This window comes from Channa argus, chromosome 17 (genome assembly GCF_033026475.1).
Source record: "Channa argus isolate prfri chromosome 17, Channa argus male v1.0, whole genome shotgun sequence".
In the NCBI taxonomy this organism is placed as follows: domain Eukaryota; kingdom Metazoa; phylum Chordata; class Actinopteri; order Anabantiformes; family Channidae; genus Channa; species Channa argus.
This window is the reverse complement of record NC_090213.1, coordinates 17,453,368-17,471,069: the sequence shown is the minus strand read 5'-3', so window position 1 is coordinate 17,471,069 and position 17,702 is coordinate 17,453,368. Positions and strand designations below refer to the sequence as shown.

The 17,702-nt window shown below is 38.5% G+C and overlaps 2 protein-coding genes across 5 annotated transcripts; one reads left to right on the top strand and one right to left on the bottom strand.

Moving 5' to 3' along the window:
• Nucleotides 1–1,207: 1,207 nt before the first annotated feature.
• Nucleotides 1,208–8,604, bottom strand: pla2g7 (phospholipase A2, group VII (platelet-activating factor acetylhydrolase, plasma)). 3 transcript variants are annotated; one of them, XM_067482434.1, is made up of 11 exons: nt 8,446–8,604; nt 7,586–7,713; nt 6,452–6,602; nt 5,894–5,987; nt 5,744–5,812; nt 4,006–4,177; nt 3,551–3,664; nt 2,781–2,872; nt 2,334–2,504; nt 2,083–2,231; nt 1,208–1,954 (listed from the first exon to the last, which is right to left on the bottom strand). In XM_067482434.1, exons 2-11 carry the CDS (start codon nt 7,679–7,681, stop codon nt 1,854–1,856), a joined length of 1,209 nt encoding a protein of 402 aa, XP_067338535.1. In that variant the 5' UTR covers nt 7,682–7,713; nt 8,446–8,604; the 3' UTR covers nt 1,208–1,853. The 3 variants fall into 3 exon arrangements, with proteins under 3 accessions (XP_067338535.1, XP_067338534.1, XP_067338537.1); XM_067482433.1 differs by having other exon boundaries at nt 8,260–8,566; XM_067482436.1 differs by lacking the exon at nt 8,446–8,604 and adding an exon at nt 8,052–8,224.
• On the top strand, nt 7,759–17,353 carry ints9 (integrator complex subunit 9). Of its 2 annotated transcripts, none has more exons than XM_067482432.1 (17): nt 7,759–7,843; nt 9,571–9,698; nt 9,796–9,856; nt 9,999–10,061; nt 10,434–10,573; nt 10,746–10,832; nt 11,005–11,125; nt 11,576–11,710; nt 11,933–12,044; nt 12,198–12,378; nt 12,588–12,648; nt 13,026–13,197; nt 13,322–13,446; nt 15,369–15,536; nt 15,704–15,802; nt 15,890–16,027; nt 16,381–17,353. In XM_067482432.1, the coding sequence occupies exons 2-17, from the start codon at nt 9,634–9,636 to the stop codon at nt 16,555–16,557; spliced, it is 1,905 nt and encodes a 634-aa protein (XP_067338533.1). In that variant the 5' UTR covers nt 7,759–7,843; nt 9,571–9,633; the 3' UTR covers nt 16,558–17,353. The 2 variants fall into 2 exon arrangements, with proteins under 2 accessions (XP_067338533.1, XP_067338532.1); XM_067482431.1 differs by lacking the exon at nt 7,759–7,843 and adding an exon at nt 8,966–9,131.
• The last annotated feature ends 349 nt before the right edge of the window (nt 17,354–17,702 follow it).

The following is a 17,702-nucleotide window of genomic DNA, read 5'->3' as shown; positions in this document are numbered from 1 at the left end:
AGTGGGTTTTTTTTGTTGTTGGAAAATAACATTGAGGCAGAAACATGTATACAGCAAAACTTACACACATTTACCTGAAAATTTCAACCATTTGTACAAAAATCTCATTCACATTGTGCAGTTTCCTTTTAAACTGCTTAGTTACAGTATGTTTCTAACAGTTTGGTTTCAACAGTAACTTCTCCATAAGAATCCAACAAGTCTCTCCTTAACCTTCTTTTTGCATCTCTGTTGCTGATCCTTATTTTTATTTTTTATAATTCTTTTTAGGGGCCTGGTTGTCTGCAATAACTCACCTCTCCCTGATCATTAGTGATGGTTCTAATGATGATCTGCCTGTTGAGCAGAAGCCAGAGGATTAACTTCATTTCTTTATCAGACCAAGTTATATTTTCTTTGTTGTTTCTACTGTTTTTTTGGATTGATTCTTATTATTTGGCCTAATGGTTTATTTGGTTCAAGTTTAAAAACCAACATATGGTGGCTTTTGTACATTAGTAATTATCAAAATAGTTTGTTTTCAGTATGTTTGTTCTCTGAAGTATTACCTGGAGAACTGTTGCGTTTCACCCAATCTGTTCTAAAAAAAAAAAAAAGAAAAAAGAAAAGCCCCAATACTTTGAAAACAGGTTTTGAGAATATAATGTTTTTTTTTTGAAGATTAAACTTAATTTTGAATGGTTTTCAGCTAATATACTACAGTTTCAAGAATGCTATGTTTTCTGTATTTGATATAGATACATGCAAGCATTGAGGATATTTGTGTTGGCACAATAAATATCGTTACTGACCTATAGAGATGAGTCGGTTTCCTTTTCTGCCTCCTTACAGCCTAAGATCTAGTCCTAGGCTGTAAGGCTTAGAATAATCTTGACACAAGATGTTAGTCGACTACACATTTCTGAATGACATTTCACACAAACTGGAGAAGAATGTCAGGCTGATGTGTGTTTAAAAGTTTTTGGACAATAGTAGGTCTGTCACAGAACAACAAGCTAATCCAGGCTGTAAACCAACCCTACATGGGCATTCGGCATTTTGTTTGCAGGCAGGTACTTTACCTGTCTATATACCTGTGTATAAAATGTATATATGATATTGCTTATCTAATTTTAGAATTACTCTAATGGAATTGACTTAGTGAAAAATGTTTGGCATGGTTTTAAAAAAAGGACAACACAAGCCACTGTAATAACGTGACAAAAACTAACTGTATACAAACCAGATTTATTTGAATTTTGTTCCTTACAAATGCAGATATGTTATTGTATAAAAGTGGAAGGCTGTTGTGTCATTGACCCAGAATGAAACTACTGAGTTACGACACATGACATCTTAATACAACCTTTTAGTGTTGGAATCTTGAGTAGTTGGTGAATGAGTGTGTACATGTTTTCTACAGTATCTAGATAAAGGGGTTTATCTATGATCAACTTTTATCTGATTAGGAAAGATTATCACACATTATCATATCTAAAGATACATACAGTAATTTCATAAGATTTTTCATTTGGCTTTCAAACATGAAAATGATTAAAAATTATGTCTAAGATATTTTGCTGGTAATGGTAAAGATATTACCAACAGTGAAAAGATGTGTTGAGCTATTGCATGCAACACTGAGGCGTCATGAAACAAACAAATCTGTGCTGCTGCTGAGGTAGAGATGAGCTTTTCTCTTCTTTACTAACCAAAACTTTCACCTTCAGTGCATCGGGAAATAAAAAAAATGAGCAAAATGCCAAGCAGGTCCGACTTGACCTTCATTGACTCCCATGCACAAGGCGAGATTTTTCAGGTAGTTGTAATGCCAATTTCATCATTTTTTGGGCATATGAGGCACAGTGGCAGTATTAGATGGCAGACTGAAGCACGGTAACATTAGTTCCCTTAATGAGATTATCGTCTTCCCCATCAATAAGCGGGTCCCACTGATTGAAGTTCTTCTCCAGACCTGCAAAATCGGAGATGGTGCAGATTAATTCAGACTTTTAGAAAAAAAGAGAAATGAAAATGTGTGTGCTTTAACACATGATCCTTAATACACCAGGGAGCAGAGGGACAGTGGGCTTCCAAGCTTACCAAGATGGCGCTGCAGAAAGGCTAGTGTTGCTTTGTTGGAAAGGTCTATGGCAATCTCTGGGTCGATCTCTCCCTTTAGCTTCATCATCTTTCCGATCCAGTTGCCTGTCAGAAAGGTGAAGTCTGGGAAACTCTGGTGGACTGTACCTCTGAAGGAGAAAGACCACATGAGAAGTAGATCTTTAGAAACTCATCAAGACCGATCAATTCTAACCCTGCTGTTTAAACTCAGGGTCACTTGTCCGTTTTACCTGATGGTGATCATTTTTCTCTGTATGGCGGCTGAGTCCAGCTTCCTCATGCGGCTGATGTTCCCTGCCCACTGGAACTTCTCCGAGTTGATAAAGAAGATCGGCTGCTTTACTCTGGGAAAATTGTCATCATCTAAAGGGAACATCCAGGCATCCAGCGCAATGCCACATCTGATTTCAGAGAGGTAAACGTTGCCAGAGAAAGTAAGTACAAATCCAGAGAGATCCAATATCTACATTAATTTGATCAGGGATCAAGTGACATTTTAATTTTTTTACTCTATTACTCAGATTACTGCCATGTTTGTCAATACTCCCAAAACTCAGGTTTTTATTCATAAGTTTGCCATTTAAAATTAAATCTTGTGGTTTACCACCAGTAAAATATTCTCAATTTGTGCTTCTCCAAAACAAGAAGATCTTGGAGTATATTGTGAATGCACATACTTGAATTTAACCTCTTTGCACAGAGCCTCAATCGCTGTTGCTCCCCCAAAGGAATGTCCCATTACTGCTATCTTACATAGATCCATGGAGTTCTGTTCGCCAGCAGACAAGAAGAAAAGTGAGATGGGTTAGTCCAATATACACTTTGAACTGTTCCCAACTTTCTGCTTCTAACATCTGATCCAAGTCTGGTGGTTTTATGTGTTATCCTGTATCTCTCTCTCTGCTCTGCTTAACCTTCAGGTATGATCCATTCATCCATCCATCCATCCATCCATTCATCGAACATCTGTAACCACTTATCCTGTTCAGGGTCATGTCAGTGGGCAGGAAGCAGGGTGCCCCCTGGATGGGTCTCCAGTCCATCTCAGGGCCAACACAACAACACAGACAACCATTCATGCTCTCACTGACACCTATGGGCTTTTTTGAGTCATCGATGAATCTAACGTGCATGTCTTTAGACTGCGGGAGGAAACAAAGACAAGCGCAGGGAGAACATGCAGACTCCCCACAGAAAGGCCACTGCCAGCTAGGGATTCAAACAGAGGACCTTCTGACTGCGCTTCCCACTCCATCACCATGCCGCCCTTCTTCTGGCATTATTCATTATCAAATTTCAATAAATAAGGATGCTCCATAACTTGATGATCAAACAGAAATTGATAAAATTCGGATTTGTTAGAAGGGCGAGCCTCACTTACATTTTTTTTTTTAGAACCGGTATTCTGTTAACTAGATTTCAAAACTTTAACTGATACTAAAGTTACCTCAAGCGTTGTCCAGTCAAATTGTGTTTTCAAAACGTTCTGCACTGGTGTCCCTGAGTTGATTTCGGTGAGTTTATCTAGAGCCAGAATACATTCATCTGCTCTCTGTTTCACCTTAGATCAACAAGTTGGGGAAAAAAAAAAGAAGAAGCAGACATTGAATATTGCATAATTGTCATAAGAAAATGAATTAATATAAGAAGGTATTTCAAAACAGTAATAAATGTATGATAAGGTTAACCAGGTTCAATGTGAGAGTCCATTAAATCCTTATATAACAGATATATAATGTAATATATTGCTGACTAAGTGTAAAGTTACTAACCCAACCCCCACTTCAACTGTTACATAAGGACTTGATTAAAATGTGCTGATTTCATTCTGCCGTTACACATGGCATGGGCATGGTTTTTACTTCTTCAAAATACTGTACGACATGTTGAAATCCTCTTTACCTGTTTATTTCTGAGAGGGAATTCTCTCTCTCCATGCTGCAGAGTTCTGTAGTACATCCACTCCTTCACCAAGTTGTCCTGGCCTGTGGCAGATGTTTTAGGTGCACGCTTCCTCGTCCTCTCTGACTCAGTTTTCTCACGAAAATAATACGTGGCTGAGGCTGATTGGTCCCTGCACAAAGAAGGAAAAAACAATGTGGCATAATAATAATAATAATAATAATAATTAAAAGACAAAGAACACTCACAAAAATGGTAAAAATAATGTTGGTTTAATTCCTTAATAGTTTTAAGACTTTACTGTGATAAATGTGTTTTTCTGTGCAGGGCCAGATGCAGCTAAGCAGCCGTAAAACATAACTAAGCCATGTTTCAAAGTAGATATGGTGTTTCATGTTTCATGCTTTTGTCTGTAATGTAACTTGCCAAAAAGTTCCAGTTTTATCTCCCCTAAAACACTGGTTTATTCATGCAAATTCATCACTGGAGTCTCCCTGTATCTGTGTTCAGAGACATCAAGCTGCTTGGAGATTGCCTTGATTTCTGACATGCTTTTCTGTCATTTTCTTTCTGATCTCCTTAGACAACTCTATGCTTTACCTTTTCTGGGCTGTGCTCAGCGTGGTGCACGCAATGATACTTAACAGCACAGTGACTAATCTAATCAAATGTGCAAAGCGACCGAAAAACACGTCCACATCTGTAAGAATGTGGTGTTGCACAGATCGAAGATTGAACATTTTCACTCTTTCGATCACACGGGCTCTGATGCATTGTGATAAATTATGTTTAACTTGCAAAAAGGCCCAATGATAATCTAGAGATAATGTTAAAAAGTATTTAGCAGTTCCTGAGATAACTTCCGTTATATTACTAAGAAATTATATATATATATATATATATATATATATATATATATATATATATATATATATATATATATATATATATATATATATATATATATATATATATATATATATATATATATATATATAAATAAATTATATAGCACAGGCTTGGTATATGTCTGTACAGGACTAGATTAATAATTTCCTAATTAATTGGCAAGTGTTCAACATCTAACAGTTTCTGTCCTTGTTCAGACGTGATGCAAAACAGCTTTTGTTGCAGCTCATAAAAAAACAAGGCAAAAAAAAAAAAAAAGAATTGTTTTTCTTTATGACTATGGTTTGGCTGAATGACCTCTGATAATCACATGTGGAGACAAAGTGTGTAACCCATGTCAGAGCTGCAAAGCCGGTCACAACCCTGACACACGCTCTGTATGCTGTGGCTTAACCACTTGCTGTAACGCTGTGAATTGCCAGTCCTGTCAACATGAGTGACAGACTAACTGTAGCCATTATGTTCATCTCTATATGATCCTCTTGTCTCTATAATGAAAAGAAATGTGATGACCTGGTTCGTACCATTGTCTGCACACCCTTTCCACTTGATAAACACACAGTCGCTTGCAGAAGAGACTGCCCATTTGTTTGCTTGCCCAACACAAACGGGACTTCCTCTAACTGACATGTTGCTAGTTTCAACATTTTTTTACATATAAGCAGCCTGTAATGTGAATACAACTATCTACTAATTATGTAAACAACATTGTGTCAACTTGAATAATAATTTATACAATGTAGGAAGCTTCCTTCGCTTTTTTTTTTTTTTTTAAAACCAGCATACAGATAACACATCGTAACAAACATCACACGTTTTGTAAACTTACCTGTGTTCCACTGACGCCACAATGAAACCATGAGATGCCATTTCTGCACATACAGCTGAATACAAGGTCCTAGTAAACACCAAAGAGATCTCAACCATTTATAGCAGTAAATGACAGGAGAATATTTAGGGAATTATGAGTTGTCTGTACCTAAAAGCTCCCAGACCATGGGAGAAAATCACGACAGGACATTTTCCATTGGATTTAAATGGAGCATCCAGGTAGGCTGGAATCTTAAAGGAACCTGGAATAAACAAATTACAAGTTGTTGTTTTTTTTTTTAGGCACAATACATAAGTGTTTTTTACAAAATGATGTAGACTTTTTTATGCCATGAAGGTCGTTTCCCCAAACCTTCCGAGTTATGTCATTTCTAATTATCCCTTTTGTTTTCATTGTTGTCAACATTACATTATTGTTGCTCAATTGTGCAGTTTAAAAAAAGGTCAAATTAATTAGAAAGCTCTTCCTGGAAATATTGTGCAAAACTAAATAATTAAGAATTTCACACTGTACAGAAATAAAAGCAAATCAACGTCTGCTTGGAATAACTGAAAAACATTACAAATGCAACAACACTATGCTATATTTGGAAACATTTCAAGCAGCACTAGTGGAGTAAATACACTTGTTATAAGTTTAAACAAAATGCACCTATAATAAACACATTGGAAATGTTATGTAGTTTACCAATCGAAGCCAAATTACCAAAGAGGTAGTTAAAAATCTTTTCACTGAGAGTCCGGTTGATTTTCATGAAGTCTGCCAGACCATTAAAATATTCTCTGCTTGGGACCCAGTCAGGTTTTTCAGCCTTTTCAGTCTCTTGACAGGGATAGTAGAGCCGAAAGAAGCAGCCCTGTTGGCGAGACACAAATATACACTACTGTTTGACTAGTAGTACTTCATGTCTCAAATATGTCATTTTGCTTTGTAAGGATTCTGTCCTTTTTCTGTGCTGATCCTTCAAACTCTTGTCAATGTAGAACTGCTGCATAGTGACTGATAAATGTTGAATGAATTTGATTATCAGCTTTTTATTGCTTTGGACTAAACAGTTTTACAACACACGCACCTTAGCTGTTGCCCAGATATGACTTGGCATTAAATAATGGTTAAATTCACTGAAATTATAGATTACATGCGTTTGTTTTATTTTATCATCATGGTTTCTTTTTTCTTCCTTCCTTTTCTTGTCATCTTAAATGTGAAGAAACACCTTAAGTACCTAATGTATCTTTATGACATATTCTGTTGCTTTTAGTAGATAAGAGTCCAGCTACATAATCAAACTGCAGCGTGTGTTTTGAGTTGGTGGAGTGAGGCACATGTTTTCATCCCCTTATATGCCATTTCACTGAAAGGGGATGCAAACTTCACCCTTAACCCAAAATAGTAAGAATGCACAATCAGCTAGTTCTTTTATCATCAGACGTAACAAACCTAAAAAAATAAAAAATAAAACAAGTAAAATAATAAAAATAAAAGTGCATTGGTGCAAAAGTTTGCATCTCCATTGAGGAATAATTTAAAACCTTAAAATGTATGTTGGTGAAAAGAAATCAGTGTTACTAAACTGAAGCAAATCTTTGCACCCAACTGTAGTTACTGTAAAACTGGAATTAATAAGGCCAATGTGTAGTAGCCTAACAAACGTAAAGTGCTGTGGAAAACCCCACAACCAGTGTGGCAATGATTTTTGACTATCGAATTCTTTCACACTCTCCTGGCTACCGCCACCGACACACTAACGAAAAAAGGGTTTCATCATTTAAGTAAAACCATATCCATACAGAAGCCAAGTGAACTTATACCACTGTAGAAAACTGCTTCAACTCCTACCTGTGCAGTGTGGTCCATCATGAAATCAGTGCATCCCACGGCACTGGGGCCCTTCGCTGGGGGGATCCCAAGATGATTACTGCTGGTGTTTCCCATGGCCAAGAAACCGAGCTTGTACCTCCTCTGGTCTATCAAGTAAAGGTGTTTGCAGACTATTAAATGCACGACCAGCTTGACAGGAAGTAGTTATGAGGAACTCGCAAGAAATGGCAGTCGTGACAGAGATAACGTGAGAAAACCATCTAACCACTACAAAAGGTAGTGTCACAGTTCTTCGCTGTACATAAGTGACAGTCATTTCAGACAATGAATTTTAATCTTACATATGTATATGTGTATATATATCCCGTTTCCTTGTATTAGAAGTGATATACTATATCTATTGCATTGCACATTACTTAATTTATAATGTATTGGCGACAACTACATAAGACTTGTTGAGGTCTTTCACTTTTTGATCACTTACTGGTTTACTTGTTAGTGGAGCTCCATAAATGAGAGCATATTCGATTTTATGGACAGAAAAACGACGCGACTCCGCTGTCACTAACATCAACAGATGCATTTCAATGACCATGCTTAACATTAGAGCTGTTTTCTACCAGCATCTAGACCTAAAGAGGAAATTAAGTGCATCTGCTCTGACAATAGAAGCATGGAGTTTCAAACCGTACCTGCCCTCAGCCACTGGTAAATCCTTCTGACTAATAACTCTACAAATCCTCCATGAGAGAACATCGACCTCAATAGAAAACACGGTCCAACGCTGCCTTTTAGTTCACTTTTAACTTGGCTAGCCACAAAATATGATTATATTTGGCGTTATTTAACAAAAACAACCCCAAAACAACAAGGCCTACCGGAGATACAGAAGTACGCTGGCAGACACTGTTACAACATCAGTTTCGCAACATAACCACGTAACTAACTTTGCCACTTGGTTGACATAATGTGCCTGGTCTGTGGCACTTGAGAGCGGTGACAGTAGCGTTAGCAAGCCGCTAGTAGCACAGGAGGGGCTAAACCAGAGTAGTAGATAGAAAGGGTTGCTGTTGCTGTCACTCTGCCTCTAGCTGTCACAAACCAAACGCAATGTAAACTTAAAACACGGCCATATAAATACTATACAATAGGTTACTCGAAGGGCTCTAAAGTAATACTATATTCATAATTACTGGAGTTATAGGCATCGCCACGGCAGCCTTGCACTGTGCCATGTGACATTAGATTAACCTATTGTATATATTGCCCTGGAAGAAAACGTCCAAGTTTGGGAGCACGTGCATTTGTTGACAACAGTCTTCGACGCTTTCACTCATTTTGTGTTTAATATTTTTCGAGTCACGGTCATTTCTTTTTCCATTCCAGTTTTAAGCAAGCAACTACGTGCTCTTTTGGACAACGATCGGCGCATTTGACTCCATGTCTGTAGGGGGCAGCAGAGGACATGCGACCTAAAAGCAGCGCAAGAAAAGGATGGAGTATTATTGAGGCTGACTGTCTTAACTGTAGTTTATCAGTCTTAGCTTGTTTAAAAATGAAACTGGTGAGTAAACAACGCCTTGTAATCAGCATTTAAGTAGTTTTACCGACGATAAAACCATGTTAGTAATTCGCTGAAGGTATCTAATGATGGCTAACTCTGTTAGCTTCGCAGCTAATAGACCCGTTTGGTACTGTCCCCTGCACTTGGGCTAGTTACGTAGCTAACAGCAAGGAATGTTGCATGCAGTCCACCGTGAAATTAAATACGAGCTGCTAATCTTGTGTTGATTAAAAGAGCAATTTTCCTTCTATAATGAGATTGAAGCAGTGTGTATGTTCACGTTTGCATATGCTCACAAGTCTTCACACGGGTATATGTGCTGTAGATTAGTATTAACGCTATGTGTTTTCTTCCTGCTTCTATTTTTTTTTTTAGCAATACTGATAAAGTCGTACCTTTCCCTGCTTTATTCTCTGATGGCTTGTTTTTCTTTTTGCAGTATTGTCTGTCTGGTCATCCTACATTGCCTTGCAATGTCCTCAAGTTCAAATCCACCACCATCATGCTGGACTGTGGACTGGACACTACCTCAGTCCTCAACTTCTTGCCCCTTCCTCTTGTGCACAGGTGATTCACTGGCAGCGTTGAGTGGTAGTGTCTTAGTTCTTTCATTTATAGATGGTAGAGATAAAATACGCTTAATATTTATATATTTGTCCTTTAGCCCAAGACTCTCCAAACTGCCTGCCTGGAACTCAAAAGATGGAACAGTAAACTTGGAAAAGGTAAAATAAGTTTTTAGTGTATTCGATTCATCTGAGCATTTAATGTATTTCAGAACCTCTAATTTGTGTTTGATCGTTGCTTGCAAAGTTTAAATGTTTTAAGGTTCTTTATGATTTAGCCTCTTCCTTTCCATCTTACCAGGAGCTGAAGGAGTGTGCAGGAAGAGTGTTTGTAGATTCACAGCCAGAGTTCTGCCTTCCTGAGGTATGATTCTCAGCCACCATAGTTATTAATATCTAGTGTGTGTTTCTTTTGTCTACCAGAGGGTTAAGCCTGGGGAAAAAATTATTTTTTTGTTTATCAGACAGTGTGACTTTTAACTTAAGAGAAATTTGGCAGATGAATGTTTGAGCTCTGCAGATCATACTTTGGTTTGATCTGCACGGTAAGGCTATAATCACTTATATTGATGTATGTTCACATTCACCAATGTAGTAAATATTTGCTTTAATTACTTTTCTCTTTCACAATTGAAAATTTGACAGTTCAGATATTAAGTGGTACAACTGAAACCGTAAAACATACAGCAGTCAGTCAAAATTCGTGATCTTTCACTTTTTACTACATCAACCACAGAGAGAGCTACTGGATCTATCAACCATCGATGTGATCCTGATCTCCAATTACCACTGTATGATGGCCCTGCCCTACATCACTGAACACACAGGCTTCACAGGGACAGTGTACGCCACAGAACCCACCCTGCAAATTGGCAGGTAAGGAAACTATAGGCAAAACACTATATTTTCGATGTATTTTTGCGTTTGGTTTTGAGTTTGAACAATATGTGTGCCTAAGAAAAGGAAGTTTTAAAACAAGTTGGTCAGATATAATACAGCATGACTCCAACCATTTCAGAAATGTTTTTTCTGGATATTCTTTCCATAGACTGTTGATGGAAGAGCTGGTAAACTTCATGGAGCGAGTTCCCAAAGCCCAGTCTGCCACCTGCTGGAAAAATAAGGAAATACAAAGGTAGTTGTTGCATATGAATAAAAAAAAAAGAAGATTCAAGAAATATTGTTTCGAGATTACTTCCTGCTTGCTTTCCTAAATTGCTTACCTGGTCTAGCTTTAAATTTAATTTAGAGGGTTGTTTTTTTTCATAAATTTGTATTGGTGCATTTAACTTAAAATGTTGTGTTAGGATTCTGCCAGGTCCACTGAAGGATGCAGTTGATGTCTGGATGTGGAAACGATGCTACAGTATGCAGGAGGTCAACTCAGCCCTCAGCAAAGTGCAGCTTGTGGGTTATTCACAGAAAGTGGTAAGAACAGTCTTTTATTCACAAAAGTGGTAAGAACAGTCTTTTCCACCTAGCACGAGTGGGAAGGACTGTCTCTTTCCTATGTGGCACATTTATACACAACCACTGACCATGAAACAAATCACATTAAGATTTGTCGATCTGGTCTGGAAGTTATCGCTGCAGTACTATTGATACATAAAATGAAGTCCAGTCTTTGTTGGCTGTAAGTTTTTGTTGAGGCTGTTGACCTGAATTTTTCCATGTTTAATACGACATTTGAATAAAGAATTTCTCTTAAATGTTAGTATTATCAGCACGTGTTAAATGCAAAAGGAGTTTTTTAATTACTTTGTCAGTTTCTCACTTGTGTTCGGGGTAAAGTATTTTATTCCCTAGATATTTCTGTTTAATGTTCAACCCTAAAATTGCTTTTCCATATTTATGTTTGTTTCACTTCTGTTTCTCTAGGAGTTGTTTGGAGCTGTACAGATTTCCCCATTGAGTTCTGGGTACTCACTGGGCAGCTCTAACTGGATCATTCAGTCTCATCACGAGAAAGTTTCCTATGTGTCAGGTTCTTCTCTTCTCACCACTCATCCACAGGTTAGGTCAACAGGCCTATCACAACATGCTGTATATAACAACTTATGGCAAATAGGGCGTGATTGACTTCTCTAAAGTGATCTCGGATTTGTGCCCGCAAATGCTGTTGTGAACTGAAAGAAAAAATGTGTTCAGCTCAATCATAGTGTCATAAGATACTTTTTCTTACTAAGTAACTCAGGGGTAGTTATAATTTAACCATCTTCTCTTCTGTTCTCTCAGCCGATGGATCAAAGCTCCTTAAAAAACAGTGACGTTCTGATTCTGACTGGCCTCACCCAGATGCCCACTGCCAACCCAGATGGCATGCTGGGAGAATTCTGCAGTAACCTGGGTAAGTTTAGAGGTGCTGCATAGATTAGTTAGCTGTGGGGCTCTATGAGAATTTTCGACTACTCAACTATCTTAACCCAATTCTTATGTACTTCAACTGTTAAAAAAAAAAAAAAACAAACTTTTTTTTATTTTTATTTGTTTCTGCCTATAGCAATGACCATCCGTGCAGGAGGCAATGTGCTTGTGCCATGCTACTCTTCAGGTGTCATATATGACCTGCTGGAGTGTCTCTACCAGTTTATAGAGAGTGCCAACCTGGGGACCACACCCTTCTATTTCATCTCACCTGTCGCTAATAGTTCCCTGGAGTTCTCTCAGATTTTTGCGGAGTGGTGAGCTTCGTTCCAATCAAAATATATTTATTCTAAGAAATCTGGGCTGGATTGTGTATGATGCAAGAATGATATAAAATAACAGTTGTCAATGTTTTTATTTTCAGTGCCTATAATAGAATGTATTGCTGTTTTTGAGACTGTTGCACTTAGAGAGATTAATAATTGCCATTGGTGAAATATCTACTTTTGTCCTTTTCTCATTTCAGGCTGTGTCACAACAAGCAAACAAAAGTGTATCTTCCAGAGCCTCCATTCCCCCATGCAGAAGTGAGTCCTAGTGAACAATAGTGCTTCTTTTTAGAAACCGGGACTAGTTGTAAATCTCATTCTGCAATTCTGTGCAAGCACTGACATGATCCTGCAGACCAGAGTAGAATAAATGTAGAATAAAAGGCTTCTCAAATCTCATGCAGTTATCTGTCAGCAGAGCAATGTTACAGGTTCACTGTAAAGTAATACTGACACTACTGAGGGGGAAAGCAACTGTCGGTGTAGAAGCAGGTATGAGCATAATGCTTGTACTTGCAGGTTTCTGTTAAGCTCACAAAGATGCTTCTCAGTTGTTTTCTTTGTATGTGTGTTGAATATGCACAGTCTGTAAACCAAGGCTCCAGTTTAACAGCTTCCATGTTTTTTTGTTGTAGCTGATCCAAACCAACAAGCTGAAGCACTACCCCAGTATTCACGGTGACTTTAGCAGTGAGTTCCGTCAGCCATGTGTTGTTTTTACCGGTCATCCCTCTTTGCGCTTTGGGGACGTGGTTCATTTTATGGAGCTGTGGGGAAAATCCAGCCTCAACACCATCATCTTTACTGGTAAATTAATCTAAACACCTCTTTGTTGAGCTAGACACAAATGAGAGGGTCATAAACTGTAATTACAAAGGAGAGCAAACACTTCTTCGCTTCTAAAAGCTCCTGTGACTTGTCTTATCACTAGAGCCAGACTTCTCCTACCTGGATGCTTTGGCCCCCTACCAGCCACTGGCTATGAAGTGTGTTTACTGCCCTATTGACACACGACTCAACTTCCATCAAGTATCAAAGCTGCTGAAGGATATCCAGGTATGCTGTTAACACCGTTACTCTTAAGACTTTTTCTATACCACTTACAAGGCACTGCAAGAGGATGAAGAAGACATAACCTGTTTTTGGAAGGATTCTCTTTTTAAAGACGTAGATAATGACTGGAAATCTATCCTGATTGTGTTGCTCAGAAATAACCGGCCTTATGGGCTGTGTTTACACGCAACGCTGATATAAGGAGAATTGTGCATTAAAGCAAATAATCGCTGGGTGAGCGGGAGTCCTGTGGGTGAATGAGGCGAATGGAAAGAACATTACAAGTTAACAGGAGAGACACAACAAAAATAAAAAGTGTTATATCAACGTTTAGGGCAGAGCAGGAGGGAATAACCGCAATTCTGTAGTAGCACCTGCTTTGATTACGTACAAAAACATAGATTACTTTTTGATTTGAGTACATTAAACTAAGATTTAGTTTAGAGGCTCAATAATAATCATTTCCATATGCAACTAGAAACTCACAATTCAGCAAAATTGGCAGCATTCTCTTAACAATTGTAAAAAAGTCCTGAACAAATTGATTCAATCAGTTTAATAAACAGAACTGATAAACAATAACAAATGTTAGACAAAATGTAGTAATTGTGGCCAAAAGTTGATATAAACTCATGTTTATCATTCACAAAGAATAGTTATGAATATGAAATCTTTACAAAATGAAAAAACCTTAGAATAATTTTATTAATTTGGGGTTGTATTACATCACCACAAGCTCAAAAATAAACATACACCCACCCAATTATTAATTATGATGAGAGTGTTGAAATGTCTCTTGATTTGCAGAGTTCAAGGCCTCTTAACTATCTGTTAGGGTCCCATGATGGTCTCTTTGGGGTGCCAATATCAAAAGGGCTATTTAGACAGCTCATTGTACTGTTTATTCGTCAATATAAATCACTCACCAACACACAGTAGAGTGGGAAAATCCAAGGGGATCAGTGCAGATCTGAGAAAGAGAGGTCGATTTACACAAGTCAGAAATGTCTCTTGGAATCATTTCTAAATAGGAGATCCAACGATTATAGGTTCAAACTATTGCGCGTAAACCGAACGTACTGTGCCCAAGGTCACGAAGAGGAACCAAACTGCCTTAGCTGAGAAAACATTGGTTTTTGATGATCATGAACAACATAGGAACCATCATGGCACAGGCCTGTCATGAACCGGTTGCTGATGGACCACTTCATACATCACCATGGACTAAAAGGCTGACGGCAAAAAGGAAGCCGCCTGCTCAAAAAAAAACCACATGAACAAAAAAACCTTCTGGGAAAAAGTTTTACGGTCCGATGAGACAAAGATTGAATTGTTTGTTCACAATGGTGAGTCATTCAACCCCAAAACATTGTACCTGCTTTTTAACAAAGGTACACTATGGTCTGAGGTTCTTTTGCTGCCAGTGGACCCTGGTGCACTGAACAGAGTGAATAAAGAAGGAGAACCCCCTCAGAGTTTTCAGTACAACCTCAAACCATCAGCTAGATGGTTGTGACTTGATAACACTTGGGTGTTCCAACAGGACAATGAACCCAACCCAACATTAAAGGTGGTTATGAAATAGACTGACATTACGCTTTTGGAATGGGCTTCCTTTAGTCCTGATTGGTGGATTCAAATATTCAAAAAGAGTTTTGTCAAACGTTTGTTGAGGGCCTACTAAAGTTAATACTCAACAGACTAGGTGGATTGTATGCTTACTTTGTAGGTTTGAATACCTAAATAAAAAGAGGCCCAGTCTAAAACTGGTAAAACAAATATGAGAATGGAAGAAGAAGCTTTAACTCTGGTACGTGGATATGTTTTTGTTCCAGTACTAAAGCTTGTTTAGTCAGTTGACTATTTAGGATTGTTTCCGTGTATCTAGTAAGAGTTGCTCTCTGTTACGTTTCTCCCTCCTGCAGCCTCTCCGTGTGGTTTGCCCGGAGCAGTACACCCAGCCTCCAGTGAGCCAGTCCCACCGCTCTGATCTGATGCTGGAGCTGCAGCCTCCTCCCATGCCCTACAGACGCTGCTCAGTTCTCACTTTGCCCTTCCGACGCCGCTACGAGCGTGTCTACATACTGCCTGAGGTGAGTCCCAGCAGAGCCATAATTGCTACAGCTTCAACTCACGTGGGTGAACATATTGGCTTCTTTAGTTTGCCTGATCAAAAGAGCCTGTTTAGAGTCAGTTGACAATGTTGAATAAAGCGCAAATCTATCTGATTATAATAATAATCTGATTGTTCTGTTCCTAGCTGGCCAACTCTCTGGTGCCCTCTGAAGTTAAACCTGGCGTATCCGTGGCAACAGTGTCTGCGGTGCTTCACTCTAAGGACAACAAGCACACACTACAGGTGTGTGCATCTTACGCATTTTAAGAACTCGAGTTGTTTAATATTTTCTTTGGTCAGCTGAAATTTTTGTTTCATACTCTGGGCCAGTCGGTGCCCAAACCCCCGCCAGTGCCGCCAAGCAAGAAGAGGAAGCGTGTGATAGAGGAGGCCCCAGTGGTACTGGCCCCCAAACCCCTTCTGAGTGGAGCTGTGCCCCTGGAAGCTTTCTTGGCCACATTACAAAAGGTTTGAAACCACAGCAGTTTAAAAGTTTTTTTTTTTGTTAACCTCTTCTATTGCCACATCCTGTTTCCTTTAGAACTACAAGAGGAGCCTTACTTGTCTGTCATTGCAGTCTCCTAACAACATTATTGGTATTTATACCTATTTTAGAGCAGAAGCCCAGGATTTTGTCTACATGTCATTTTGAAATATATGAGCATTCTCTTCCAACAACAAAGCAAATCGGATTTTTACAACTCATCAATACTTTTACTTTATCAGATTTTTTTAGTTGGAGTCTCTACCTTCAAATGCTAAATTACATGAATAAAACCCATGTATGAAAAGCTGATGTTAATGTTTCTCCATTTTGGCAGCACGGAATCACTGAGGTGAAAGTGGAGGAGACAGCCGATGGACACATCTTGCACCTGCAGGCAGAGGACACATTGATTCAGCTGGAGGAGGACGGGACACACATTGTCTGTGACAACAACGAGCCACTGCGTACCACACTCAGAGACCTGGTGCTTCGCTTCCTGCAGAAACTTTGATCTGAAACCCTTGACGTGTTGGACCATGGACAAGAGACAGGACAAAGAGCCTTTGAACTGTGCTGTCCCAACCTTACATATTTAACAATGTTATATTTAGGATAGGAATTATTGTAAAGTCCTCTTATATTTTGTAAAATAGTATTTTGTATTAAAAGACTGGTCAGAAAATGCTCGTCATCATCTCACGGAATCTTTCGTCACTGCGACATCATCATTTGGAAAGCTAAACTCTTGTCTAGCACATCAGTCTTGAGCTATCGCTTTTCCAGGGAAAAAGTAGGAAGAAATACCAGGAAATTTCAAAGCCATATATAATAAGTGCATATATCTGCTGCTTGTTTCTAAAAGGCGTGATTTTCCCCTTCACACGGGTGACAACAATGGCCAGGGCAGCATGTTATTCATCCCTGTTCCCCATTCTAATGAACTCGATATCTAAGGACCCCCTTTGAGGGGAATTTGAAATCCCTACAAACATCCTTCTGGATACAACGGTGAACTGATTTTAGTCGTCAGATGTCAAGGACACATTGACCACATGTCTTTCACATTCTTCTCAACAACGGGAGAATATTTTGTTACATCTTGCAGAAGCAGCGACTCATAGATGAACCATTTAGAACGAGTGAACAAACACGCAACACGTCCACTGTAATGACTGATGGTTGTGCATTACATCTCATGTTGAGATCGTGCAGCTTTCTACATGTAATAATTAGCAGTTTGTTTGTTTTGGTACAAATGTTGATTGCCATTTCTGAAATAAACTGTCCTGTTTGTGTTTACTGAAAAAGCCATGAGACAGTTTATGTTCCCGAACGTTTGTCATGAGACATAATCAGAAAAGGCACAGTTGTACATAAAAAGATAGCTGCACGTGCTCAAGTGTCAGTGTACATGTGATGCATCAGTGTTTCGACTGAGAGGATCAAGTATGTTAATACTTAACACTTTTATATATTATTTTTTCTTAAGATATGCTGTAATAAGGCATGAGTTCTGTACAAGCCTTTTGGACCCACAGAAAAATTATGTGGAACAAACATTTAGTGGCTTGTTCAGCTAAATGACAAATTTACTTGACAACTTTGTCATTACAATTGCTGAAAACATTCTTTAAGCAATGCTATACTAGTGCTGTT

Excerpts from the sequence above, each read along its gene's own strand:
- pla2g7 (XM_067482433.1), bottom strand. The coding sequence starts at position 8,323 with ATGTTCTCTCATGGAGGATTTGTAGAGTTATTAGTCAGAAGGATTTAC. Across the intron at positions 7,714-8,259 it reads TTACCAGTGGCTGAGGGCAG|ACCAGAGGAGGTACAAGCTC; the intron begins GTACGGTTTGAA and ends TTTACTTGATAG. Across the intron at positions 5,813-5,893 it reads CATGGTCTGGGAGCTTTTAG|GACCTTGTATTCAGCTGTAT; the intron begins GTACAGACAACT and ends GGTGTTTACTAG.
- ints9 (XM_067482431.1), top strand. The coding sequence starts at position 9,033 with ATGCGACCTAAAAGCAGCGCAAGAAAAGGATGGAGTATTATTGAGGCT. Across the intron at positions 10,574-10,745 it reads CCCACCCTGCAAATTGGCAG|ACTGTTGATGGAAGAGCTGG; the intron begins GTAAGGAAACTA and ends TTCTTTCCATAG. Across the intron at positions 11,711-11,932 it reads TTCTCACCACTCATCCACAG|CCGATGGATCAAAGCTCCTT; the intron begins GTTAGGTCAACA and ends CTGTTCTCTCAG.